This window comes from Neltuma alba, unplaced genomic scaffold (genome assembly GCF_004799145.2).
Source record: "Neltuma alba isolate B1F8T4 unplaced genomic scaffold, ASM479914v2 tig00013168_pilon, whole genome shotgun sequence".
NCBI classification, from domain to species: domain Eukaryota; kingdom Viridiplantae; phylum Streptophyta; class Magnoliopsida; order Fabales; family Fabaceae; genus Neltuma; species Neltuma alba.
Genome location: NW_021637479.1, coordinates 48,516 through 75,597, shown reverse-complemented (window position 1 = coordinate 75,597; position 27,082 = coordinate 48,516). Strand labels below are relative to the sequence as shown.

At 34.0% G+C, this 27,082-nt stretch overlaps 2 protein-coding genes across 4 annotated transcripts; both read right to left on the bottom strand.

The window, feature by feature from the left end:
- Nucleotides 1-1,345: 1,345 nt before the first annotated feature.
- On the bottom strand, nt 1,346-9,672 carry LOC114735005 (actin-related protein 2/3 complex subunit 1B). 2 transcript variants are annotated; one of them, XR_003739232.1, is made up of 16 exons: nt 9,516-9,672; nt 8,336-8,421; nt 8,163-8,239; nt 7,903-7,997; nt 7,171-7,240; nt 6,069-6,138; nt 5,614-5,687; nt 5,476-5,518; nt 4,571-4,652; nt 3,991-4,079; nt 3,797-3,882; nt 3,527-3,590; nt 3,242-3,348; nt 2,971-3,026; nt 2,520-2,870; nt 1,346-1,426 (listed from the first exon to the last, which is right to left on the bottom strand). XR_003739232.1 is itself a non-coding variant. In XM_028922656.1 (15 exons), the coding sequence occupies exons 1-15, from the start codon at nt 9,583-9,585 to the stop codon at nt 2,806-2,808; spliced, it is 1,134 nt and encodes a 377-aa protein (XP_028778489.1). In that variant the 5' UTR covers nt 9,586-9,672; the 3' UTR covers nt 2,515-2,805. The 2 variants fall into 2 exon arrangements, 1 of the variants encoding a protein (XP_028778489.1); XM_028922656.1 differs by lacking the exon at nt 1,346-1,426 and having other exon boundaries at nt 2,515-2,870.
- A 1,783-nt stretch (nt 9,673-11,455) lies between these two features.
- Nucleotides 11,456-23,631, bottom strand: LOC114735004 (probable LRR receptor-like serine/threonine-protein kinase At1g07650). Of its 2 annotated transcripts, XM_028922655.1 has the most exons (24): nt 23,444-23,631; nt 22,712-22,892; nt 19,298-19,369; nt 19,094-19,162; nt 18,913-18,984; nt 18,453-18,524; nt 18,279-18,350; nt 17,795-17,866; nt 17,637-17,708; nt 17,485-17,556; nt 17,325-17,396; nt 16,970-17,041; nt 16,821-16,886; nt 16,612-16,677; nt 16,487-16,525; nt 16,294-16,352; nt 15,108-15,487; nt 14,824-15,019; nt 13,788-13,937; nt 13,250-13,368; nt 12,733-12,943; nt 12,386-12,629; nt 12,101-12,251; nt 11,456-11,983 (listed from the first exon to the last, which is right to left on the bottom strand). In XM_028922655.1, exons 1-24 carry the CDS (start codon nt 23,565-23,567, stop codon nt 11,696-11,698), a joined length of 2,991 nt encoding a protein of 996 aa, XP_028778488.1. In that variant the 5' UTR covers nt 23,568-23,631; the 3' UTR covers nt 11,456-11,695. The 2 variants fall into 2 exon arrangements, with proteins under 2 accessions (XP_028778488.1, XP_028778487.1); XM_028922654.1 differs by lacking the exons at nt 18,279-18,350; nt 18,453-18,524; nt 19,298-19,369; nt 22,712-22,892; nt 23,444-23,631 and having other exon boundaries at nt 19,094-19,156.
- Nucleotides 23,632-27,082: the final 3,451 nt, after the last annotated feature.

Below are 27,082 nucleotides of genomic sequence, written 5' to 3'. Positions count from 1 at the left end.
GAGTGTGAGAGCCTTTTACCACCGCCAGGGTCGCCAGTATTTTTCCGACGCCATTTCCGAGTTACCTTATTGTTGTTGTTCATGTGAGTGTCGCTGTAGCCCACTGCGATAGCGTTAAAAAAGAGTGAGAGTGAGTTGGAGAGATTGTTTGGACAGAAAAGGAGAGGTGTTCTCTGGTTTATAGTGACGGAGCGGAGGAGGGGGTTTGGAAACCTCTCAGGGTTCCACGTAATTGGATTTGAACAAGGGGACAGTGGCGACGTTGAAGGATGGAAAACTAGTACGTAATTTTTTGCGAGCAAGAGTTCTTGTTAACAGGTTTCTGGGTATCGCCGCCGAAAAAAGATGATGATTGGACGGAAGTGTATGAAAGATTTCCCAGCTCTTTTATGCTTGGCTCAAAGCCCCTCCACCAAGGTTCATGGAGGAATTACTGGTTCATGAGGATATCCGATGGGGTGAAACTAGAGTCGGAATGGAGAAGACGGCGCGTGTCGTGCCTCCAGTTCGGGGACGCGTAACTGACAGGTTTGGTTGTGATCGTGGAGGTGCTGAGCACCGTGGTGGGACTAACGGCAGTGGCCGTGGAAAAAGTAGACGCGGGCAGAAGGAATACCACGTGGCAGGGACTTTTCTGTGACTAAGGGAGTGTTTGGATAAAAACCAAACTATAGTTTCAGAAGTGCTTTTACGGATTACGAAGTAAATATGTAAAGGAGGTTACCTCGTTTTGCGGAAAAGTGCTTCTGAAACCATGGTTTTGGAGCATCCAAACAGAGCCTAAAATATCCTCAAGGGCTGTAGATTTTGGCAGTCAAGCAGCAGCTTAAAAATCACTCGCAATTGGGTCTCCAATGAAAGTGTTCTACCGCTTGAGCCCACATAGACGGGGAAAGGGGATTTGGTAAGGTGGCTCGGTCATTTACAGTTTGTAATTTCTGCTTAGCTTTTCATGACCATTTTCTCTTCATACTTCCCTTCCTTGATCTTTGACAAGATTTGAAAGCTGCGATCCTCTCAAATTTGTGACAACTAAAGAACGCTCTACAAGGTAGACGGAAGCTTAAGAAATGGTGGATAAACTATTTGCGTCGAAAATTGTGGCATTTGTTTTGTTGATTGACTTTATCTGTAAATCATGGATATTTAATCGTGACTTGGTTTATCAATAATATACAAAAGCTAACACCTTTACCCTAAAAAACCGAAGGTACCTACTAATATAAAATCGTCAACAGCAAAACACACGAAATTCACTTGAGTATATGAAAATAATTTTGTCTCGATTTGCACAAAAATATTTTTTTTAAAGTACCTTATAGGATTTTCAAACACTCTCTGAATCTTCAAAAGTAAATTCAAACTTGAAGAAAGAATGTCATTGTTGGAGATTTCCTACTACTGTTTAGATAACATGACATCTTAACTAAGGAACCAAAAACCGAACCAGTGACTAAACCGATCGAGACTGTAGGTTAAGGGTCACTGGCCGAACCGGTCATATAAAAATAATATAATTTAATTGGCATCATTAAAATAGAACAATCCTAATACCTATTTGAATATTTTAGTTTTAGAATTCCTTCACATGGACGTTTATTCATTGGTCTAGATTTAAAAAATTGAAAAAAACCAAACACAAATTTCAATTTGTGAAACCCATCTCAGCGAAATCCCTCAAGCCTCAAATAAGCTCTTCTTAGCTTTGCGTCAATGGCTACTTGGGTAATTGCAACCCACAGAGACAACGCTAAGATTTACCATGGAGAAGATCTCTGTAAGCACAAGTCGCGCGAGCTACTGTATAAGATTTTGTCTGCCCAAAGGATTGCTCCCCTTGGACAACATCATCGAGGTGGGTCACAATCGCTCCACTGGCTTCGTCTAGCTCAAGCAGAAGCAGAGGAAGGAGCATAGGTTCGAGGCCATTCGACACATTGTTTTGTACGAGTGCAAGGTCACTGCCTTTGTTGAGAAGCACTGATGAGAAAGGTGACTCGAGTGAAGAGCAAGGAGCTATTCTTTTAGGTCACTATCTCCGATATCTTCATCGACGATCCTGATTCCGCTAAGATCACCTTCACTAACCCTAGCAACATCTCCAGATCCTTTCAAACAGCGAAGAAAACGACAGCTATAGTGAGGGTTGATTTCAGCTACTGATTTTCAATTTGGGGGGAGGGACGAAAATGGCAAAGCTGAAGGTTTGGTTGGTGATTGACTAAGTTGAGGATTTCTGAAGCTAAGCATTGCTACCTTACTGGAGTTTTTTTTTTTTTTTTTTTCAATTTTCAACTTAAAACAGCATCGTTTCATCAGTTGAAGGGCAAAAAGAAAAAAAAAAAAATCAAACCAAGCAACCCATCTACCTAACTGGTTACCCAGTTTTGACCGGTTGAAACCGGTTTTAAAACAGTTTGACTGGGGGTGGTTTTTTATCAAACTAGACCAAACAAGCAACCAGTTTACCAGTTACACCGGCCAATTTGGTCCGTTTTTTTTTTTCCTTTGGTCTTAACAACTTTGTGCTGGTGTTCATTACTGTCAAGAAATGAATATGATACCCAAGTTTCTTGCGCAGAATATCAATAGGTACATTCTTCTTCCTAGTTACTCACCATATAGAATACAACAAACCCAAAGGAAAAATGAAAATAAAACATCTTACTACATAAGACCAGATTCATAAGCAAAAATCAGAGGACCGAAGTTTCTGCTAAAAAGCCTTTTGGTTAGAGAAAGGTTTGATTGATCTCAGACAACTTCATACACAATGTAACACTTGTCCATTCAACCTTCATAAGCTTACACGTAGTCTAATAGATCCTGCTGGTCCTCCAAATCCCAAATCACCACTCTTCCATCCAAACCTACAGTATCAAGGGGTTCATTACAAAAAGGACAATGCTAAACAGGCAAAGATATAACTGTTCAATAATCACCTAAAAGTAATTGTTAGTTTTCACTGACCTGATGTGCTGAAACGCCTGACCAATGTTCCACGCTCTCCAAGAGGCATGATACAACTACAATCCAAAAAAGACATTGGTGATACACTAAACTTACGATAGTTTTAAAAATGGTTTTGGTTGTTCAAATACTGCCTAGCCCAATAATTGGACAACCGGAATGCAAACGACCACATTTAGGGTTGAAGAAGAAGAGCAACTCAGAAAGAACATTTATAATATCATCAATCATATTTGGGAGGATGAAGTCATGATGAAGATGAGAAAAATACTTTATACAGTTCTCATGAACGCCTCCACGTATTTTTGAACTCTCAACTGAGTCGTTGTTCATTCCATGCTTGGATTGGCCATAAAATTTCCCAAATGCTTCAGAGAACTAACAGAAAGACAGGATCAAATAGAAGTGGGGAAACCCAAAACTAGGGTTAGTAAAAATAAGATATACGCCATGCTTAACTAATATAGTTATATCCAATGACCTTCCATTATGATATCTGAGCTAGATATGGCTTTCACTAGCCGGCTTAGGCATATAACAAACAAATGTAATTTACCTGCGATCCATATTTTGATCCAGATGATATTGCTTTGCTTTCTCCAAGATATCTTACGAAACTCCTAAAGGACAAAAAATAGGAAAAAAAGAACAAGAATAAAGTGAGGCATAAAAAACAGTCAACTTCTCTTCTACATGAAGTCAAAGCCCAGGATACAAGCCTAGAATATAAAAGATCCAAATATTGGATATGCTCAAACTCATTGAGTAGTTCATTTTTCAAAATAAAGTGTTAATCCTAGAAATCACCAAAAACAAAATTGCATACCATATTCCTCTATCGTCAGCAGCAAAGATCATTGGAGTACAATCGAAGCCCACGCCAATTACCATTCTTTCAGAAACAAATAATACCTAAAAACACGTCATACAATGACCACCAATTCCAGAAACCATCAGTGAATAAGTTCAAGAAAATCATCAGATGCTAAAAAAGGTTAGAAAGAGTGGATGCTGACCCACATCACGGAGTGGCAAATCACGGAAGGCAACATTTTGGGCCAAAGGAGAAGGGCCAACATCATCAACAAAATATATCATAGAATTATGACCTGCGTAATGAATAAAGCAGATAAGCTAGAATGAAAAACCCAGAGAAGACCTTATAAAATGAAACAAATGCACAAGCGAGTGCGCACACATAAAGTGAACCCTTCAGTAGTGCACTGGACCAATGGGATGAAGTTTGTTTGACAAACGCTGCATGTTGGGACCCAAGTCTGAAAATATCAACTGCCCAATTGACTTGATACAAAACGGTACCCATGAATTGTTCTTTAAGTTCAAAACTCACATAAAAGAAATATTTATCCCAACCTTTTTAGAGAAAAGGAAATATGACGAAGTACATGGATAATATTTTTGTACACCAAAGCAGCCTCCCATTCCGAACAATGCTAACTAAACCACAGTAGATGTTTTCTATCATACAAACAACTTGAACAAGAAAAAAAAAATGACGACTAAACAAAAAGGCATATAGCTGGCAACCTTACTTTCTGCCAGGCAAAGCATAACACACAAGAGGAGAGAGTTTTCTGACCTACATAAGCCAATGTATTGCCACTTGGTGACCACTTGACGCCAAATGCCCATGATAATGATAGATCAAGCTGGATTATTAACTGTTGCACAAGAACAGTACAAGTCAACTTATGCTGCCCCGATCATATATTCTCTGTTCTGAAGGGAACCCTGTGCCCTGGGGTGGGTGGGTGAATAATGGAAATCGTCAAAACAAGTTTGCCTCTGTTGAGCCAGCCTCGCCAAGCCACATAAATGGGTGAGCTAGTATATCATTAACTATCCCAAATGGGCTTAGGTGAACTGAAGCCGTTTATTGAGAGGGCATAGCTTAGTCCAGCCTACCAAAAACATAGCCCTTAAGGACTGGAGCAGGCTGGCTAAAATGAGGACATTGCTTAGAGGACCATATATGCAAACCATAAAAGCACTCTCTAATGTGTCATGAGCAAATAAAAAATATAAAACGAAAGAATACCAAATCTTCAATACTATGAACAAAAATCACATGTTTAACTGTAAACTATCAAATACCTCATCACATATAAATATTTTTGAGGAATAACTAGAGAGCATATGGACTTCCTAGGCTATGTTTGGCATGCAGAATGTTAGGTATTGAGAGATAATGATGGAAAATGATCCATATTCCCCCGGTAAAGTTATAGAAAGGGACAAACACCATTGAATAATGACAACAGGATATAGCCATTGTATAAATAATTTGTGTCTCATTTTACATGATTCCAATCAACTATCCCTTTCCCACACAGTACCAAACATAGCCAAAGTTTAAATAATCTTTTGCTGAATTCAGCTTCAAACATCTTGTGATGTTAGTGTTAATCCACCAAAAGATGCAATCGATTATGTATCTGTTCAAACATGTATATATTCCACCACAAGTAAGAGATGATACTGAACCTCTCCAAACTTCGCATCGGATGAAGTGCCCCCTTTTGATTCCCTGTCATAATTCATCAAGCAAAATTAAATAATATAAAATAAACATCAAAAGGAAACACAAAAAGCTAACCATGCACAGAGTTTCATATAACATACTTTGCATCTACACCTTTTATTAAGGTGGAGAATACTCGGCATTTTCCATCCGTAGATGTTGTTGCAAGCAGAATCTGCCAAAAAAAGGTGAAATTATGATAAATAATTGAAATTTTCATATCTTCAGCTGCAGCTAAACTCATGACGTCGTAGCTTATTCAGTAATTCTTCAATCTATTTTAAATTTCCAGTTATGGGGAACTAATAATGCATTTGTATCCAGCAAGTTAAATAAAACTGACCCTGACAAAAGTCATAGTCCCCCTCATTTCCATCAGACTCCTAAGATATAAAACAAACTTACTCCTTATAAGATTAAGTTTTGTAGAGAGATGCCAAAAGACTACATCCCAATAACTGACTTAGCTTACAAGAGAATGACAACACAAAATTACGAGAAACATTTACAATGTATGTAAACTTTTATATAAAGGAGAAAAGGGCAGAATGCAAACATTATTGGGATGCCAAGAAACGCTTGTCACTGAAGAGTCATGTTTTTTCCGTATTAGTTTACTGACCCACCTGCAAGGCGATGCAAATTTTTATCAAAAGAACGTAATGCTCAAGCAGCTTCCAGGAAATAATAAGAAATCTTGCATTATACAATAAGCAGGCAAAACTACCATGTTGGCCTTGAAAGATACTACCACGACAATTTAATCCCAATGTTTTAAGAAATGCATCAATTAAGTCCTGTTTTAGGGCTAAATTGATGTGATGACGTCATTTGAATCCTTCAAAGACTAAGTTGATGGCAATAAACTTTTAGATCACAGTATATGGGATTGAGACTCAGTTGATTTCAATAAACTCACGTCCAATATGATAGTTAACTCATAATTAGCCAACTACCCAAGGTAATTAGGTTGTAAAATTATAATATCTATAACATGCTTTGAATTCTAAGATAAACTGCTAGAGTTTACAATTTTTAGGAAGAGGATAAACATGAAAGCTACCCACCATGAATCAGCAAAGTAACTCAAGTTTTATACATCTCATCCATAGAAGGTGAGAAATATAAAATTTCCTTCATTTTCTTTTATCCCACTGGGAAAGGACAATATAATATCAATAAGACTTGGATCATGTTTCATTCTTTTGGCTGTTTTGCTTCATTCTCTTTTAGTTTTAGGAGGCCGTTTTATTTTCCTGTCTTGTAATTCTCTTTCTTCATAACGCTACAATGTAATGCATAAAACCATATTGTATTGTTCAGTCCATCTTGATTGATATAGAATCATACAATAATAGTTTTCATAAAAGCAAACTTCTCATAAATAATGAAATCCTTGAGAGATTCTCAAAATATGGTCTCAGCAGATCCAAGTGGATCCAGCAAGAACTTGACAAAAATAAAGCACGTGTAAAGTAACCATCCCATGAAAAATATACACAAGTGATATTATCTATGTATAGATAATATAGCTAAAAATGCCAATGGATATTAATATATCATCATTTTTTTAATAAAAGAAATCAAGCAAACAGATATTTGACTAGCCAGTGAATTAACATCAAAATAAAGCACCAGAGAGAGTGAGAGAACTTTACCAGTTGTTCTCCTGTTCATAGTAGCATACACAAACAGTTTTGGCCCCACTACCGACTGCAAACTTGTTTTCTGCCAGTACAGAATTTAGTAAATGTACTAAATTATGAATTCCAATGAGGGAACTCGTTGATCAACAGTGTATTTCAATATCACAAAATAATAGACTAAAATATTATCAAAAATTACTTAAACAGCTAGTGATATGATATAAATGGCACTAGATACAAAAGATATAAGTAACTCTAGTTAAAATTACAATTAGCTCACGGCAACAAATTCATCGCAAACAAAAACCCATGCAAAAAGTTTCATCGCACAAATCCATGCATGTCTTTGAGGAATATAAAACTATAAGAATGGGGATAGACACAAGAAGCCAAGAGTCACCACAATACAATTTGTGGCACCATGAGGACATTAAGAATAAATTAAATACAATAATAAAATAAAAAAGATTAGACTTTGTTACAAACATAATAATAAGACAGCAGTTATTATCAAATTTCTCATATAAAAAATATTCAGTAATGTAGATATGCTTCTGTAAACCGAACATTCTCACTTTGCCTATCACCTAGGCTAAAGAGGCGGTTATTTCTGCTCAAATTCCATGAAATAGAAAATGTCTTGAGACAACCAGATCTTGTTTTAACAACCAAGCAACAGATTTACTAGAGATGGTTCATGGTAACACCTACATCTTCCAAATAACATGCAACAGTGCTTCCTACCTTTTGGACTCCACTGAACACAGAGAGCAGCACGGTTGAGCCTGAGGATAACTAGAGTTGGCACCCATTCTGATCCTTCAAGGTTCCAAACATATCTATAGAGGAGGACATGCTGATTTTATTTTAGCGCGTTTATAACATGAGCAAATGCAGAAAAAAAGTAGCTAAAACAAACTCAAAGCTTAAGCTTCTTTGTATTAAAATATTCACTAAGTATAAATTATCCAGTGTTTCAAAAATTAAACCATGTGGGCACTCACGAATTCCGATCATGGGATGCAGTCACTATTCTGTTTGTTCTTGTACTCCAGTCTATCCCAGAAACTATTTGGTCGTGCTGTGAAAAAAATAAATGAAATTACTTCAAAACTAATGATAACATATCCAGTGAAACTGCTTTGAGTTCATTGCAATTGAGGATAAGAAAAGTTACCTTCTGAAGTGTATGCACTTTTTCCCATTTGTCTTCAAACAATTTGTAGATGTGCACTTCATTATTATTGGGACAAAATGCAACCACTACAAAATAAATAAATAAATACATAAAATATATGTTATGGCCACTCAAATATTTAGAAAGCTGCAATCACATGCCCTAAAGACAAACAGCCTATGGTATATTAAACCCATCAAAAGTGTCTCCTTTACCGTTTTTTAAACCTAAAGCCTAGATCTATATGGAGAAGGCTCTTCAATGGTGTGACATGTATCTCCAACAAGCCCCACGAAAATTTAATACAATGAATGGAGGAAGAAGAGGTTCAAGCATATCTGTAAGTTTGCATTGTTTAGGTCACTAAAGAGTCTCAATTTTATCCCTTGTTTTTCCTTTTGGTCAGGGATGATCTCTTCTCTATCTTTGTATTGTCTTGTATTACTCTCTCTTCTTGTCAATAACTCCTTGACGTGTCAAAGATATATATTTATATATATATATATATATATATATCCATGACATGTTATTATTATTAACAAATTACTAAATGAAAAATAAAAGAAACAACTTCCAGGAGGTTAGTACCGTCCCAACTTATCACGTGATTCGGACGCCTAACGTCTACTAACGAAAAGGCAAGATACGTTATCAGATTATAATTTCCCTTTGCATGGTAATACAGGCACAGCATGAAATATTATACTTGTAGAAGCTTTTAGTTATGCAAGTTCCTGCATAAATCCAGCATCGATGTGGAAAATGTTCAAATAAGATTCATTAACAAATCCGAATAGCCACCAAAGGATCAATCAGTTGCCTAATCAAAAAGGTTGCCAGTGGTAATTTTAACAGTGTTTAATCCGAATTGCATATCTTCCACTTTCAGCAAAAAAGGCATAGTAAAGCACATCGCAAGTCATTTCTACATTTAAGGAATCCAAATCCAAACTACATATATAATTGAAGAAAAACTGCACTTTTGACTTGAACTTGACCTCAACAGATCAAAGGGGGAAGAAGTTGGGTACAAAACATCCCACTGGAACAACCACATCTATTCATCTAAAGTAAGTTTCCCAGAACCATCAAAACAAATAAATGCAATTCCATAGCTTGAAATCATAATCACAAAACAGCCCAAATCGAAAGCGAGAAGGTGATGGGAGTGATGTATTACTGGATTTGTCAGGGCTCCAAGCATGGCAAGTGATACAGTGAGCGAAGTGTTGGACTGCGATCGCCGTCATTGTTGTCCAAGATGCCAGGAACTGGAAGCAAAGAGAATGGGTGTATGGGATCGCTAAGCAACAGGGAAAAGAGAAGAACACGGGAGAATTTGTATGTGGCGTATGAAAAGGAGAAGGTAAACGGGAAATTGGAATGCTATTAGCTACCAGTGTCGTTGGTGACGTCTGGTGCCCGATCACTTGTCCTACCGATGAATTCTTTTTTTCTTTTTCTTTTACTTTAGCTTCCCCTATATCCTCGGCTTTTGCCTTAAAAATTAAAAATAAATTTTTGTACTACCTGATGTTTAATATAAGATTTTATTTGATTTTTATTTTAATTTTAAATATAAGATTTCAATCTACTTTGTCTCTCATATTTATATACTCCTCCGGTCCTTATTATAAGACCCAATTTGACTTTTTATTCGGTCCTAATTATAAGACCCAATCCATTTTCTCTCTTATATTTATGCATTTTTTTTCCAAAATAATCTTTCTAATAATGATAGTTTTAGCCAATATACTTAATTAGCAAGGATATTTTAGGAATAACAACACTTATTTATAATAAATAACCAACTTAACTTACTTTCTTAATCTCCTCAAATAAGTCAATTGGGTCTTATAATTAGGACCGGAGGAGTATTTTTTTCAAAATAATCCTTCTAACAATAGTAGTTCTAGCCAACACACTTGATTAGTAAGGATATTTTAAAAAAGACAACATCTATTTGTTACAAATAACTAATTTAACTTCTTTTCTTAATCTCCTCAAATTAGTCAACTAGCTCTTATAATTAGAACCAGAGGTAGTATTTTTTTTTTATCCAATTTAAAGATTTACAAAATTTTCCCTTTTTGTAACATAATTTTAGGAACATGCTTCTTCAGACAAATTGACAGAATCTACTTTAAACTTTCAAAGTGACCTCAAGAAAACAAACCCATTTGTTATTTGATGTTTTTTTTTAATTCGACATTTTTCGTGATTATGCTAAAATCTTTAAATTTAACAAGAACATAAGAACAATGTTATAAAAATGTATTGAAATCCAATACTATTTATTTATTTTTCACAGAAAAGGGTTAAATAATCATATCATCTGTTTAAAGAAAACTAACCAGAACAAAAGCTCTTAGACGAAGAGACGATTAATTATCCCAAAACCTTTTTCTTTGCTTGTAAGCAAATAATCATTATGTCCACTTGTTAAATAAAATAATAAAAATTTATTGCTTGCTTAACAATATAAACGACCATGACAATTTGCTATAGTTCTGTGTAGGGCACCCAACTTATTTTTTAAAAAATAGCAGATCAATCTTTCTTTTTTCCTCTTTATATTTATTAGGCAAAATGCGGATGATGGGAGAATGACACGTATCAAGCACAACATATATATATATATATTATTATGTTTGTATTCGAATTAAATTTACTTTATAATATGTTGAAACTATAATTAAAAAAGTTCTTTTTACTGGAGAAATTATGATTTTATATTCGATGCATTCAGAGAAAAATCTAGAAAAATGATCAAAGGTGCAAAGGGTAAATTTAACTTCGCATTCTTTTGGGCCACTCTAATAACATGATTGCATAATCATGAAAAAATACTACTTCGGTCCTTAATGTAAGGTCTAATTAATTAATTTAAGTAAATTAAGAATGTTTGTTAAATTAGTTAATATAATATGTTTTTTTTTAAAACGACTTAAATATCTTTCTTAATTTTTTCACTCCCTCTCCTATTTGATTATTATTGGAAAAGTATCAATAAAGTTAATTTAGAAAAAAAAAATTAATGAACATGAGAAATAGATTTTATATATATAACTAATACCAATTCCCTAATCAGCTCCTATCTTGAGCACTCAAGGAGTACCGTTTAAGGACCCAAACTATAAAATATACTATTTATTCCATGAAAGTTACACCAAATTGAAGTTACAACTTTTCTACGGACAACTTTCACTTGTTTGTTAATGGAGTATGTAAATAACAAGGTAGGCTGATTATCCAATGAGAACAGTCCCATGCCATGTTGCCATGTTGTGGCATTGTTAAGAGAAACCAACACATTTTCTATTTCTAATATCCTCCCATATTTTCTATTTCTGTCCCGAGTTATGAACTAGAGGAATCAGTATCTGGGTTCTGCCAGAAGTGATTTCTTATGGACCTGTGTTTGGAACTACTTGCAGAGTATCCTGGGTCAGAAAGCAAATCCTGAATATCTGTTTGGCCTTCAAGCATGCTCACAACTTGGGACATTTTTGGCCTAAGTGTGGGGGATGCATTGGTACACAAGAGAGCCACATTTAGCATAACCATGGCCTCCTCAGTTGAATAGTCTGATCCTAAGTCTGGATCAACCAGCTCCAGTAGATTTCCTCTCTCTTGCAGAACATTGGCCTGAAAGAAGCTTGATTTTAAGGACAAGAACTATTATAGTTGATAAAAAGATGTCACATTTCAATTTTTATGCTATTTGACAATAGGAATAATGGTTTCAAGTAAATTATGGTTTACCCAATCAAGAAGGTAAACGAATTCTTCATTGGGTCTATAATTTGTATTGCTCTTTCCACTGATAGTTTCCAATATAACCACCCCAAAGCTATAAATATCTGCTTTGTCAGTCAAATAGCCACGCATTGCATATTCAGGAGCCATGTAACCACTGCAAAATAACATCAATGAAAATGTGTAAGTATATATTATGATAACAAAATCAAAAGAGAGCAGGTTGAAATTGTGATCATTAGTAACGGATGAGGTAAGCAAGAGATATGTATCAATATGAGATAAACTTACATGGTTCCAGCAACTCGAGTGCTGATATGTGTATTATCACCTTCTTCATTAAGTTTTGCCAAACCAAAATCTGAAACCTTAGCATTAAAATCTTTATCTAGCAAAACATTACTAGTCTTTATATCCCTGTGTATGATTTTTATTCTGGACTCTTCATGCAGATAAGCCAAAGCTCTAGCTATACCAAGGCAAATTTTCCTCCGCGTTGTCCAGTCTAGTTTTGCTTTGCAGGCTGGATCTTTTCCTGCATATAATGTGATTGGGAGAAAGCTAATTAGTTTTTGGACTTGACCATATGTTGATTCAGGCAGCAAGAGATAGTTAAGGTGGTTGAGTAAGAAGCTAACCAAAAAGTGCACGTGATAGACAATTATTTTCCATATACTCATATATCAGTATCAATTGGTTCCCTTCCACACAACATCCATAAAGCTTTACAAGATTGGGATGTTGAAGTCCAGATATCATTCCTATCTCATTCACAAACTCACGGTTTCCTTGCTTGGATTTCGAGGAGAGTTGTTTTACTGCAATTACAGTGCCATCGGATAGCAGACCCTGCATCAGCAACAGTGTATATATGATTTCTTACAAGCATTCTACACATGAAAATAAGAATTAATAGCTAATGCTTGTTCATGATTTTTCTCATTCCTTTAAGCGCCAAGGGCTTGCTAACTAATGAGTGCAGTGCGTGGAACAGATGGGAATTCGTTGTATAGAAAAAAATTTTACTTTTAAGTATCTGGAGATATAGATATCCCATAATGCACATCTAGTTTCTCAGGTCAAGAAACATCAAAACTTGACTATGTAAGACAAAATTGTAAATCAAGAATATGCACCGGAGGAGAATTTAAATACCTTGTAAACAGAACCAAAGCCGCCTTCTCCAAGTTTGTTAGTAGCATCAAAGTTTTCGGTTGCTGTTTTGATTTGTCTTAATGTGAATAATCCTGTCTGCAGGTCTATTCCTCTTAGCTCTAGGAAAAAGTGTAAATTTGAAAGTCAACAAAGAAAGCTTATAATTTCATCCATATCATATGCTACCATATTCCATTTTATTTCAGATCAGAATGAGGCGCAAATGAATTTTAATCTAAATTCCATTTTCTATTAAAAAAATTAAAATAGAAATATAAGAATTGATTTTGAAATATGTCAATGCAACTAACTACAGCTTGGTTGGGTTGTAAGAATTTCAACAACTTATAAGAGAGATTTCAAGTTTGAGCCTTGTCAATAGAAAAGTTACATTGGGAGAGGTTCTCTCAATTGGGACCCGGTCCAACTAGAATCCAGATTACTTATTAGTACCGGATCCTGATTTTTTAAGAGGAAAAAAAAAAAGCCCAAATGAAAAGGGTATTGTTAATTACGTTTTGTCAGATGTATCACATACCTTTATACACGGAGTCTTGACCTCCTAACCAGCCCTTCCACCTCATGATACCTAGGAGCATCAGAACAAGAAGCACAAGAGCAGCTAACATAGCAGCTACCAATATAATATGCCTTCTCTTTCCAATCCCTGGTGATGGAGGTTTAAAATCTGCGCAAAAAAGCACTTGTAAATTTCATGGGAAGCCAAAGCATAAAATCCAATCTTTTCCTTTTGCCTACATATTTAATTTTTCTTGTGCATATATTTTATCGACGTTCTTTGCTCTGTTACTTTTGTTAATCTTGCAGTTACTAGATATGGCAGGATTAAGATCCCAACTCAAATGGATGCATTCAAGTTATAAAGATGGAAGATGATATATACATGATCTGTCATTCGCCTAACAGTCTGTGAAACCAAAGAAATAGCAAACTGTAAGCAAGAACAACGACATTAGGAGGGAATTTTTGTTCTCATCTTGCAATTTTTATTACATTTCTTTTCACTCTCATGTAGTTGTGTCCTGTTACGCTTTCCTTCTCTGTAACTTCTTAACATTAACTATCTACATATTAGTTAATTAAGGTGAAAAAAAAATCTTTGGACATAGCATCCAACCTTGCAATAACCAATGAACACTTGATGTCATTTTAGTAAGCAACATACATTTGTCACAAACGCTGTCTTCAGTCAATCCATAGCTAGTTTGAGATCCGGATACATATTGATGCGATGGTTTCTTTTTTACAATTATTATCTCTTTAAAGCATAAAATTTGGAGAAATGACAAAAAAAAATACCCGTTAAATTTCAAAAAGACAAATAGGTCATATTGTCTATTCTTATGATAGTTTTGACTACTTTTATAATAATTTTGACAGGTCAAAATTTGTCAAAATCAGCTATTTGTCATTTTGAAATTCAATGGGTATTTTTTTTTTTGGGTCAGTTTCCCTAAAAAGTTCAGTAACTTCAATCTAAAACCAAGTTTAGGCACTCTGTTCAAGCAAAGAAAAACACAATCATACAGATTTAGATCATCATACTGACTTACTAGGATCTACTGATATGGCAGATATCAGAGGTCCATAAATCCCTCTGGTCGGTATGCCAGTCGTCCCCTTTCCAGCATAGTAGAAGTGAATCTTCAAAGAATGTTGCGTGACAGTGGCATTAAATGTCTTCACAATTGGCTTTCCAGTCCCACCAGCTTCTTTCTCAATATTGAAGTCCTTTAGGACCAACTTCCCCTTCATTGAATACATTCCATCTATATCAATACACAATTCTATGGAATTCCATTATTTGACGTTTGCAAATCTTGTAGAAAAAAGATACCTGGATATAGACGTTAAATACACGTCTCCCAAGACTGTAAAATGATCTATCATTGACAAACACAATCTCTGCGAAGTGAAGCCTAACAGTGTAGTTTCCATTCATTAGACAGAGTCCATAGTAAGTGAGAGAAAGGGGAGACAAACGAGCTGTCCTGTATAGTTCTGAAGTGGGAGCGGAGACACGGAGAAGTTTGGAAGTGTTGGTCACAATATAGGGATCAGATTCAATATTATTGTCCATGAAGTTCCCGGTGCTGCTGAGAGCCCAATTCCGGCCGTAGTAAAACATTGAAGCACCTCTTTGTTCTCTGTCCCTTTCATAAATAGTACCATTGATATTTTCTTCCTTGCCACCGCAGTTAATGTGCAAGGAGTGGTCTGTTAAAAAAACAAAGTCAACCAGGATTGGCCAAAAAAAAAAAAAAAACCTTCATAAATAATAAATTCAAAGCAGTTGAATAAAGTTTTTAAAATAATTTTCACTGGAATCTTGCTGCCATTTGCACCATGCTTCTACTTATAAACTAAAGTTTGCAAAAAATTGGGAATATCAAGCAACTATTGGACTAAAACCTTTAGCAAAGGTATTACATCCTTCAAACATAATTGTTATCGAATCATCCTCTTGTTTTGAGTTCCTTAGAGACTAATCAGTAAATCCTCCATCTCCAAAGGAGACTCCATACATAGGAAAATAAACAAAGAATCAATTCAATTATGCATTAACCGTTAGGGGTGGGGAGATTTCTATCCGATGGCCATGTCTCTCATTTATGTCTCTCTTACCACTGAAGGAGCTTTCATTAATTATTCTCGTTTAAGAAGATGAAGTCGTGATACAAAGCATGGGTAAATTCTCCATCTCTAAAGAAGACCCATATATGGAAAACTCAACCAAGAACGAATTCAACCATATGAGCCATCAGGTTACAGGTTTTCTATTAATCATCATCTCCCTCATTTCTGTGTCTTGGACCACTGAAAGACCCTTCACTAATTAAGCAAAATCATGAAAGAGGACTCCTTTACCACTCTTGTCCTTTCTCTCGTTATGTAGTCCCTTTCAGCTGGGTATTTATCGATTTTGATAACTGAAGTGCAAGTTTCACAACGGGAATCATTACCGAGAAGTAACCCCACAGAGAAAACTATCTGAAAACCATGTAGTATGGTTAGATGCTTACATTGGCTGTCCAAATGTGAGCATGGAAAGTTCTTTTTCAAGCACGAGTGAACATTTTTTCTGCAACAGGGAATGAAATTTAAGATCATGTCTTGAATATAAAATTAAAAAATACTAGCAAAGAATATATAGTTTGAGGAGAGTTCCTCTAATAGTAAAGGGTGAGCCTTGAATTCCAAGCACAAAAGCCTTACTGTTTATCCACAGAAGAAGAGTAGCTCTCCACTAAATTTCTGGAAAAATAATAGAAAACTTGTAACTGTCGTGAACTTGTGAACGTTTCAGAATAAACAGAGATCACAGCATAAGTGAAACTCACACACTCCCTCTTGGACATTCAACTGGACTCGAGCTGTCCCAGCTAAAGTTATTGTCAGAAATATCACTGCACAACAAAATATATGAAAATTGTTTATATCATCAACAGCATAAGCAGCTCAGAACTAAGGTAAAATTTATTTCTGACTGATGTATACACTGTGGTCATTGAAGAAAATGTCAAGAGCAGAATATAATCAGTCAACATACACATTTGTATTACTTCCAAGAACCCAGCTCGGTATTGTCCCTGTTAGCTTGTTCCCAGTAAGATATCTGCATTCACAAGGTAATTTTGCTCTATTTAAAATGAGAATGAGATGTTTGAACAAGGCATTCCACCCATTCCATCCACTTACATGAAGTCTACTTTGTCGAGCTGGTCAAAAGAGACATGTATCCTTCCAGTCAAGTCATTGAAACTCAAGTCTCTACAATAACCGTAAATATGAAATAATTTTCGAATGAAAAATGAACCAAACCTGTTAAATCCCTAAAGAATGTCTGCAAGATATATGCAAGATCATCTTATTCATGTTCATGCCATGAAATCTCTATTCATGTCTATGAAATTTGCATGTGTTTCTAACTGTCTTTTATTGCAGAAGAGATTCATTCTATTGATAGAAGGAAAAAGCACAAAGGACATAAAAGCCGTAATTACAAATTTTCCAACAAAATTTACTGAGGAAAGCCATCTGTTGGACTACTTACAAGATTTTCAGTTTGTTCATATTCCCAATAGAGTAGGGGATTTTTCCTTTGATCAAGCATCTCCTCAGTATACTGCATTATAATACCAAGTCAAAATAAAATACAGTTACTTTCGAAGAATTACAAGAGAAAGAGAAAATATTTGGGCCATAGAGCTTACAGGGTCCTCAATGATTTCATATAGCCCAATGATGGGAAAGATGAGCTTCTACCTTTCAGATCAGTTATCCTCCTAAATATTGAAGAGCAAAAGAGTTACTCGACATATTCATTTTCCATGACAAACGAAAATGAAGAATTACATTGTCATACAAATCACTTAATCTTCTCAAGGCAGAAATGGTGGAAGGTATGGGTCCCTCAAGCGAGCAACCCTCAATGTGCCTGTAACAAAAGAAAAGTGATATGATAGGTGAACAACAGAAAATATTGCAAAGAGTGAAGAAGAAACGCATGATAGAGAATCTTACAGCTTCTCAATAGATGTCAATTTGCTAATGAAATCGGGTATCCTCCCAGAGAAATTATTGTCACTAATCCTCCTAGAAATGTAGTTTCAAAACAAGTTAGTAAGCAAGCTAGGAAATGCTACATTTGAACAATAAAATAGCCATAAAATTTTTGGATTAGAAAATGCAATTATTATTTTTCTCATTGAATAGAAGCATTGATCATCGATTAACTTCAAACGCTTCTGCAACTCGCATTGACGAGCAAACGGTTCCTATATTAAATATTAATGCGAGTATGAGTGGCTGTTAGTGTTTGTCATTGTTGCTCATTTATCCACTAATGATATCAGTTTTATTAGCCAAGCAGTTTGCAAAACATGGACTATAAATTAATTATTGATAGGTACAGTCTATAAAAAGTCGCGTGATAGTATTGAACATATGACTCATGTCGGACTCTGTGCAAAACACGGTCCAACTTTGGTTGAAAACAGAGACTTACAAATCGGTCAACTTGGTCAACTTTGAAAGTGCGGGTGGCAATTCTCCAGTGAATGCATTTGATGACAGAATGCTAAAACACATCACATTGTCCATGTTAACAGTAGAGGATGATATATCATGGGAAAAATGGCATTGGCATTAATAAACAATAGTGAGGGTTCAAAAGAATCACATTTTTTCTAAATTGACCAAGTTTCCAATCTCTGGAGGAATGTGGCCTGAAAATAGGTTCCCTTCAATACTCCTGTAACATTTACAAAGATACTTTCCTCAAACGAAGAAACAGAAGCAATTTGTAATTACACTAAACTGGCAACTCTGCAGTAGCCATGCCAGGCTGCCCCTGGGAAGCAGCAGAAACTGTGTGTAGAAAAGAAAGTTCAGATATTCAACCAAAAAAAAAAAGAAAAGAAAGAAAAAGAAAGTTCAGATGGAAGAAAAAGCTTCAGCTTAATTCGTAATGAATAAATTTGGGTTAACAATTGAATTGGTAGACCAAATTAATAACATATGTGTTTCTTTTTTCTCTTCACAATAAGGCATTAACCAACGAACTAAATCTCAATTGACATAAATGCAAAACTGCAAATAAACACAACTTTAATGAAAACAGAAAATGGTTCTTAACATACAGGTTTCTGAGGGTTGTGATATTGGTGAGAACTTTAGGAAAAGGACCTGATAACTTGTTCCCCATGAGATTGCTGCAAAGTCATTGACAAAAGCTGATAAACCCAAGTTGGTTTGCTTATAAATAAGCTATTTAAGAGAAAGACGGTGAAAGAAGAGAGAGCACAGAGAAATTGTTCTTACAGCTGGTCCAAGTGCAAAGCAGCCCATTGCTGAGGTATAGAACCAGTGAAGAGATTACGACTAAGGTCCCTATGTTAAAGAAGGTGCTTCACAGAATTAGGAAGCTTGACCAATTCATTTTGAATATAAAAATGGCATAGTGACATAGAGCCCAAAGTAACAAAGAATCATTTAGTTTCACAAGAGAGGATTGGTTTATCTCACAATTGCTTGAGATGCTGAAGCTTGGAAAACTCTGGTGGAAGAGTACCGGAAATATTCTGAGCCTTAAAAAGTCTGCAGATATAAAATGTGGAATAAAGTAAAATTCAGAACTAATCTTGGGCAAGAACGTCTTGAGAGATAAAGGTTCATAATCTGAGTTGCTAATATGTGTTATATTTCAAAAATACAACTCATTGATCGAATCCTGCTGCATATTGAACAAACTGCTTTAGATAACTTACAGAATAGTAAAGGTCAATTCCAAATTGTGAACTCCAGAAAAGAGAAAAGACTAATCGTAGACATAGTACTTGCAATGAATGTATTTTATTTCGATTATATGATTAGCTCGAAACATGAATCCATTCTTTCCTGTCTGAGGTATTTCTCAGTTCAAATGCCGGCGTTGTTGATTATGATTAGAGATATGCATCGAGAACAGAACAAGCAGATGAGAGTAAATCTTAGGCGCCCCAAATATGATTCCAAAACATAACATTGTGAATCTTTTTACAATACAGAAATCATGAGAGTTTCTAAAATCCCAAAATTTGAAGTAATGACAAAGTCAAAAAATTTTTGAAGTAATGTCAACGCTGGGAAGTGGTTCACAATAGTAATAGTAGTGAAGAATTCAGCTTCTCTCCAGTCTCCTCATGATAGCCATAAGGTGCTCGTGCTCTGTGTAGAATACGGGACACGACACAAATTACTACTTGTATTACTTAAGGATATCAGGACATTACAGAGAATCTGGCTGTGGAAATGAATTATAAACTCCAGTTGTATGTCTCAACGATTGTAGAAGCTTAGAATTTTAATTTTCTTAGGTTGACAATACTGTTCACCTATTACTAAAACGGTATTTGAGAAACCAAATCATAATTTTAAAAATACTTTTAATAAATATGTAAAGAATTTGTCTTATTTTAAAAAAAAAAAATTTAAAAGCATTTTTATACATTCCCAGAGACCTTACTTTGTCCTTTTTGTTTTGCAGTGCTAAAGCGAGAACCTTTTTTTTGGGCAACGGAAAGCAAACACATGCGCAGAATCAAACTTCAGAGCTGTGTTTCTTTGCTTTTTTGAAAAAATGATATGATATGGAATTCCTTTGATCCTCATACAAAATCTATTTAACTAATTTGATTAGCTAGATTTAAAAGTTAGGTAAGTTAGTTAATTATAAAAAATATAACATGTTTTTTTTAAAATACTCTAATCATCTTCCTTAATATCTTTTCTCCCTCTTTTACTTAATTATAGTTGAGAGAGATCCATAGGGGAATTTAAAAAAAAAATTGATAAATATGAGAAATAGGTCTTATATTTATGATTAAAATAACTCAATAATTAAATCTTATATTGAGAACGGAGGAGTATGATTTTTGGAATATCTTAAAATTTTAAAATTTCTTGTAAAAATGTTTACGTTTAGATATTTTGATGCACTCTTAACTTTTTCTGAAAAAGATTTGCTCACTTTATTGTTCATTCTTGTTTCGACTAGCAAGCACAGCTAACTTCGAGCTTAGACATGTTAGATCCGACCGCCTTTAATGACAGATCATGTTCGGCTAAAGAAAGAAACAAATCCACGTTTTCTTTGACCAACTGAAATCCATGTTTAATTAGTACTCCTCTAGTCCTTAATATAAGACCCATTTAACTAATTTGATTAGATTAAGGAAGTTAGGTAAGTTAGTTAATTATAGAAAAGTGACACATTTTCCTAAAACACCGTAATCATCTTTTTCAATACTCCCTCTCTTTCTTCTATTTGATTATGGTTGAGGGAGTATTTATAGGAGTAATTTAGAGAAAATTGATAAATATGAGAAATAAGTCTTATATTTAGGATCAAAACCAATTCAAGATTGAGTCCTATATTAAGGACCGGAGGAGTAATAATACTTACAAATTTGTCGGAGGAAAAAGAATTCTTCAGCTGTCTTTTTCTCGATACAAAAACAGAACCATGCAAATGTTTCCAACTATTTTTTGCTAGAAAAAAAAAATCATATTTTGACTAATTAATACAAGTGAAGACAAACTTTATGGAATCATTATTAAAGTTCAGCCACCACAATAGTTCATCTAAGCTGTAGGGTTCACTAATGCATCCATAAGAAGCTTCCAAGAAAAGTACTTCTGTATTTTAAAAGATAAAATTCCTCTAATATATTTATTTCCTACAATGAAAATCATTTAAAATAAGTTAATTTAAACATGTACTTATGTGACTAATGAAATTAGGGAGAATTACAATCAACTCTCACAGAAGAGAAATAGTTACTAAAAAATCCTAATGACAATCTGAGCAGCCTGTAATAACAAGTCTCACAGAGAAAAATGACAACCTCTAAGACCTGTTTTGTAAGTTTTTCATTCTATAAGACTTGATTGTAATTCTCTCATAAAATTAATGCCTTTAGTATCATTTCAGTCGTAAAATAGCATATAAATTTATCATTGAAATTCTTTATAGTCAAAAAATGATTTTATATGTATATATATATTATATACTATAAGTTCACTGCATAAACATCAAAAATTTAATTTGATGTGATATCTACAAGTATTTGTGATTAACATGGCAGACAGGTGAAGATTCATTAACCATGGGTGGGGAAAAAAATAAAGAAGAAGAGAAAAAGAGAAACTGTCTTCTTCCATCTCTGGTCTACACATGATTCCACGTGACCCTGTGCCTATTCTCAGTTTTTCTCTTTAAATACTGATTGATGCTGGTGATGGGTTAATTTTGCCCCCAGGATTCAAATATCATCAATTAAAATGTACATGGTGCGTATTAAAACTTTCAAAATTCAACTCTTTATTAAATCAATAAAAATATTAGTTTATAACCGATTGATTTGATCAGAGTTGGATTTGTGGTGGAATGAATTGTAATTATATATATAAATATTAAATTTACATATTGAAAATTTTCTATAGAATTAAAAATATATAGAATAATATAAAAATTAAGGGATGATTTATATTTTTGATAACAACGAAAAGAGTAATTATATAACCAAAAATCCAAAATAATCAAAGGAATATAAAGATACAAATTTTCATAATTTTAAATTAAAAAAATAGGTTTAATCAATTCGACATATTAATTCTATTAAGCTTGTCGGTGGACTCGTTTTTTCCTAAGCCAATCCAACAGGACCAAATGGGCAAATGGTTACTTATTACCTTACTGGTTACTCCATCATAAAGAGTCGAATTGACATTTGACCAGTTCAATAGAAAGTAAGAAACTAAAATCCATCAACATTTTCATTCTGAGCAGTCCTAAATATGCATGAACAGCAAAACTCTCAACTAGCCAAGAACAGAAAATGACAGATATGAACATTGAACTGTGTGTGTTGAGAGAGAGAGAGAGAGAGAGAGCAGTACATGCTTACAACATGGCAAGATGAATTGAGATTGAAGGAGCAATCACAGATAACACAGCTGGCAGAGCCAAAGCCTTTCCTCTCATCTGTCACATTCCATCTGCCTTTGCCACTGCAGGGATCTATACCAAAGTCCCACTCCTTCTTCCCCAGCTTCTTCCCTATCTCTTTCAATGCCCTCACTGCACACCACCAAACCAAACTTACTCATTCATCATCAAACACAAGATAGCGAAACCCCAAATCAAACAACTTTAATGGACAGAAGGTGAAGAAGAGAAGCAAATCAATCTGACGTTGTCTCTCCTGTCCAGAAACCGCACTGGCTATACAATTATATATATCTATTCTTTTGCTATGAGAAAAATCAAATGAATTAACAAAGTAGATGGAAGAAGGAGGAGGAGGAGGAGGAGGAGGAGCTGAAGCAATCAATCTGTTATTGTTTCCCCTGGCAGAAACAAGGGATTGGCAATACAAGTATTCACTATTTTGATATGAGAAGCCCAAATGAATGGGCAAGGATGATAGAAGAATATGGAAGAAGCTGAAGCAGAAGCAATCAATCTGCTTTTGTTTCTCCAGGCCAGAAACCAGAGACTGGGAATACAAGCATATATGTTCATTCTTTTCATATATAAGAATGAGATGATGACATTTCCAGCAAAGATTCTGACAGAGGCAAAAAATCAAACAGGTGAGGAGCAAGGTGAGGAATTTGGTGTTAGTTTACCTTCATTAATGGTGAGCTTGGGTGTGGCGGCGAAAGCGATCGGTGGGAGGAACATGAAGATTGAAGTGGAGCCAAGGAGGAGGAGGGAAAGCAGAAGATGGGGACATCCCAGTTTGAGCTTCATGGGAACTCTGAGATTTGAGCTCACAGGTCATGAAGCAGGGCAGGAAAGAGAGGAGAGTCATATTTATTTGAGATGAAAACAGACAGAGGAGGATATGGATGGGGAGGCTGCTGGGGAAGTACTGGAATGCTACAGTGACAAAACACAAAATAATATCTATGAAAGTAGGGGGGGACATCATGCTCATGCATACACAAGTGGGATACACGAGCAGGTTTTAATATATACTATCGCTCTGTATAAAGCTTATAATTGATTTACAATATAATAACCAAAAAGTTGGTGTGCATGCATGCATAAAATGATTCAATTAACTATATATATAAGTTTTTATTTATTTATTTTGGACTTGGATTTGATACTAACTCAGGACCGGTTGCTGATTTTATAGATATGGTTATCATTTTGTTAAATAAATTGATGTTTATAAAAAATATATATAGGATACAGTTATAAGGGTTAATTAATCCGCAAGTCCTTATAGTTTCAACGAATTTTGAATTAGGTCCCTATAGTTTTTTTTCTTTTTATCAGGTCCTTATACTTTTACCTTTTTTTAATTAGGTCCTTATATTTATTTTTCTTTTAATTAAGTCCTTATAATTTCACTAAATTTCTAATCAGGTCATGTAGTTTTAATTTTTATTTATTAATTAAATATAAGCTTAATTAAATAGATTAATACTGAAATATAAAATATTAATAATTAAATTAAATTAATAATTATGTAATAAAAAAGTAATAGAATTAATTAATTCAGGAAATTTTTTTAGAACAATTAATTTTTTTGCTGAAAAAATTAAAATCATTATAATAATTCAATATCTTTAGAATATTATTGTTTATAAACTAATATTAAATAATATATACTATTTTATGTTTATATAATAGTACTATTAGAATTTATAAAATAAAGAATAAAAAATTCAGCGACTTAATTAAAAATAAGGTGAACTTATAAGGACTTGATAAAAAGAAAAATAAATACAAGGACCTAATTAAAAACAGGTGAAAGTATAAGGACATGATAAAAAGAAAAAAAACTATAAGGACCTAATTCAAAATTAGTTGAAACTATAAGGAGCTGTGGATTAATTATCCCCAGTTATAAATAATAAAAAAATGCTATAAGATAAATTTTATATATTCCAATAAATGCATTGTTATATTGTAGAGGTATTAATATATAGTTTTCCATTCTTAACGACTTATTGAAATTTAAATAATTGTATAATATAATAATAGCAGTATTAATGAAAATTCTTGGAATATTTAATTGAGTTCACGGTGCTGCAGCTTTAATAATAAAAATAATGAGTAATATTTTGTTCATTACTTATCTATATATGTGGGTACGTACGTCTCACTTTGTCGCACTTGATTCGCAGCATTATACCATATGCGATGCTACAAATTAAGTCATTATATTCTTTTGTTCAAGTCAACTAACTGCACAATAACATTGCTGTTTCAAAAAGCCATGTCGTTTTCTTAATCCAAAAATAATTAATAATTGTAAGGAAAAATCAGGAATAAGTCCCTCATTAAAAATTTAATTGACAAATAGGACCTAAGCACTTTGTGCAACTTGACTTTTATTGTATGCAACTTAATTTTCTTTATATACAATTTATCTTTCCTTGTATGCAATAATCTTCTTTTGTGTAATGTACAACTCAATTTCCTTTTGTGCAAATGAAATTCTTGGTTTTTTTACCGGTATGCTATACACAGTAAAAAAATACCAAAATACTACGATTTTAAAAGTATTTACCAATATGCTATATTTAAAATCATTCTTGGCAAGAACGATTTTTAAATTATACACAAAGTGAAATTACTCACGCAACAAACGATTTTACTTTTTGACTGTAATATTTCAACATGCAAATCCCTCTGCAATTTCCTTCCCCTCACTTCTCTCACTTATCAACTCAACTTACTCTCCCCATGCATGCAAACCCATGAAGCTACAACAAATGTACATACTTTTGTATATTCTACTTCTTCATCTTTGATTTCTTGCTTCATTGTCTTTCATCAAGAAGTTCACTTTTCTTCTTCTTCCTTTTTGTGGTTTATTTGCTTCCAAACACTTCACAAGTATTTTTACTGCGGCTGTGGATATATTGTTTCTCCTCTCTCTCTCTCACTTTTTAATAAAAAATTTGCAACTGTAATATATAATTTTATTTTTCATTCATACTACCCTTAATGAGCTAATATTTTATCATTCTAATTTTCAGGATATGAGTAGTGAGTTCAATAATCTGGAATATTTATACTCTTTTTAAGCTAGATACCTCTTATTTTGATGGTAAATTATTATCTGCTATATTATTTTAAGATGTTAAGATTTTGATATAAGCTCTAATTTTTTTTAAATACATTCATATTATTTTTTTCCCTTATGAAAGTATACTTCTCCAAGAGTTTAAATTTGGTAAGATAAAATTGATAAATAATTATATATATACACACACCCTAAATATCAAATCTATGGTATATATACTAAGTAGGAAGTTGGCAAAAAAAAAAAAAAAGAAGGAAAGTTTGCTACACACATCAAGTGAACGATTGCTTATATATATATTTTTAGGTAAAAACAGAGTGTAAGTAACGAAAAATTAAAATGAATGAAGGACGCACATAAATTCATTTTCTTCATTTTGCCTATTCCCTGCTATTTGTTAATTTGCATTTTTGAATCGATGATGAGTATCATGACATTAGTACTTTGAATCAAAGATTTTTCTACTCATAACTGTATTGGAAGGAACAGGTTTGAGTGATAAACATGACTAATTCTTTTTAACTAGAGTGATGATAAATTCTCATATTTACTTAGATATTCTAGGAAAAAAAATTAGAGAAGAAATCTTTACTTTTGAACCCCTCATTTTAACCCAATTATTTTGGTCCGAAAGATTTTAACCTTAGTTTCATGCAATAAATTGATATTTATAAGGTATAAATAATATATGTATGCGTAAAATTAAAAAAGAAATTTCCATGATTTGTTATTTATTAAAATAATATCACAAGAAAGAATTTTAACGTTAAAAAGATGTCATGTTCTATAGGGGTGTGCATAAGGCCCGCATGCCCAATAAGCCCGCCCGAGCCAGCAAGAAAAACACCCGGCCCAGCCTAGTAAAAAGCTGCCCAAGCAAAAATGGGCATCTTCAGGTCAGGCTGATTCACGGGCAGGGCAGGGCAGCATACCCTGCCCGCAGCCCTGCCCATTTGGCCCTGCCTGAAAAAATATATAATTATATATATAAGATAATATTATTTTAAGCAATTATCTCTTTTGTTTTGGCCAAAAAAATTAGGTAAAATTAGAAAAAATGAAAGGAACATAAAATTATAATTATATAAAAGAGCTAAATATCAAAATATAAGATTCAATATGCTAAATTACTCCAAGTCAAATTTCCTTCTTTTTCTCTTACATCCAATTTTTTAAAACAAAAAAAGAAAAATAAAACCACCTTTCAAATTTTGTGCTTTCA

What these genes read in the sequence shown, in the direction of transcription:
- LOC114735005 (XM_028922656.1), bottom strand. Translation starts at nt 9,585, where the DNA reads ATGACGGCGATCGCAGTCCAACACTTCGCTCACTGTATCACTTGCCAT. An exon ending in AAGTGCATACACTTCAGAAG is followed by an intron (nt 8,240 to 8,335) that starts GTAACTTTTCTT and finishes TTTTTTTCACAG; the next exon opens with CACGACCAAATAGTTTCTGG. An exon ending in CCGATGCGAAGTTTGGAGAG is followed by an intron (nt 4,653 to 5,475) that starts GTTCAGTATCAT and finishes CTTGTGCAACAG; the next exon opens with TTAATAATCCAGCTTGATCT.
- LOC114735004 (XM_028922655.1), bottom strand. Translation starts at nt 23,567, where the DNA reads ATGAAGCTCAAACTGGGATGTCCCCATCTTCTGCTTTCCCTCCTCCTC. An exon ending in GCTTTGCACTTGGACCAGCT is followed by an intron (nt 18,985 to 19,093) that starts GTAAGAACAATT and finishes ATGACTTTGCAG; the next exon opens with CAATCTCATGGGGAACAAGT. An exon ending in ATCACAACCCTCAGAAACCT is followed by an intron (nt 18,525 to 18,912) that starts GTATGTTAAGAA and finishes TAAATGTTACAG; the next exon opens with GAGTATTGAAGGGAACCTAT.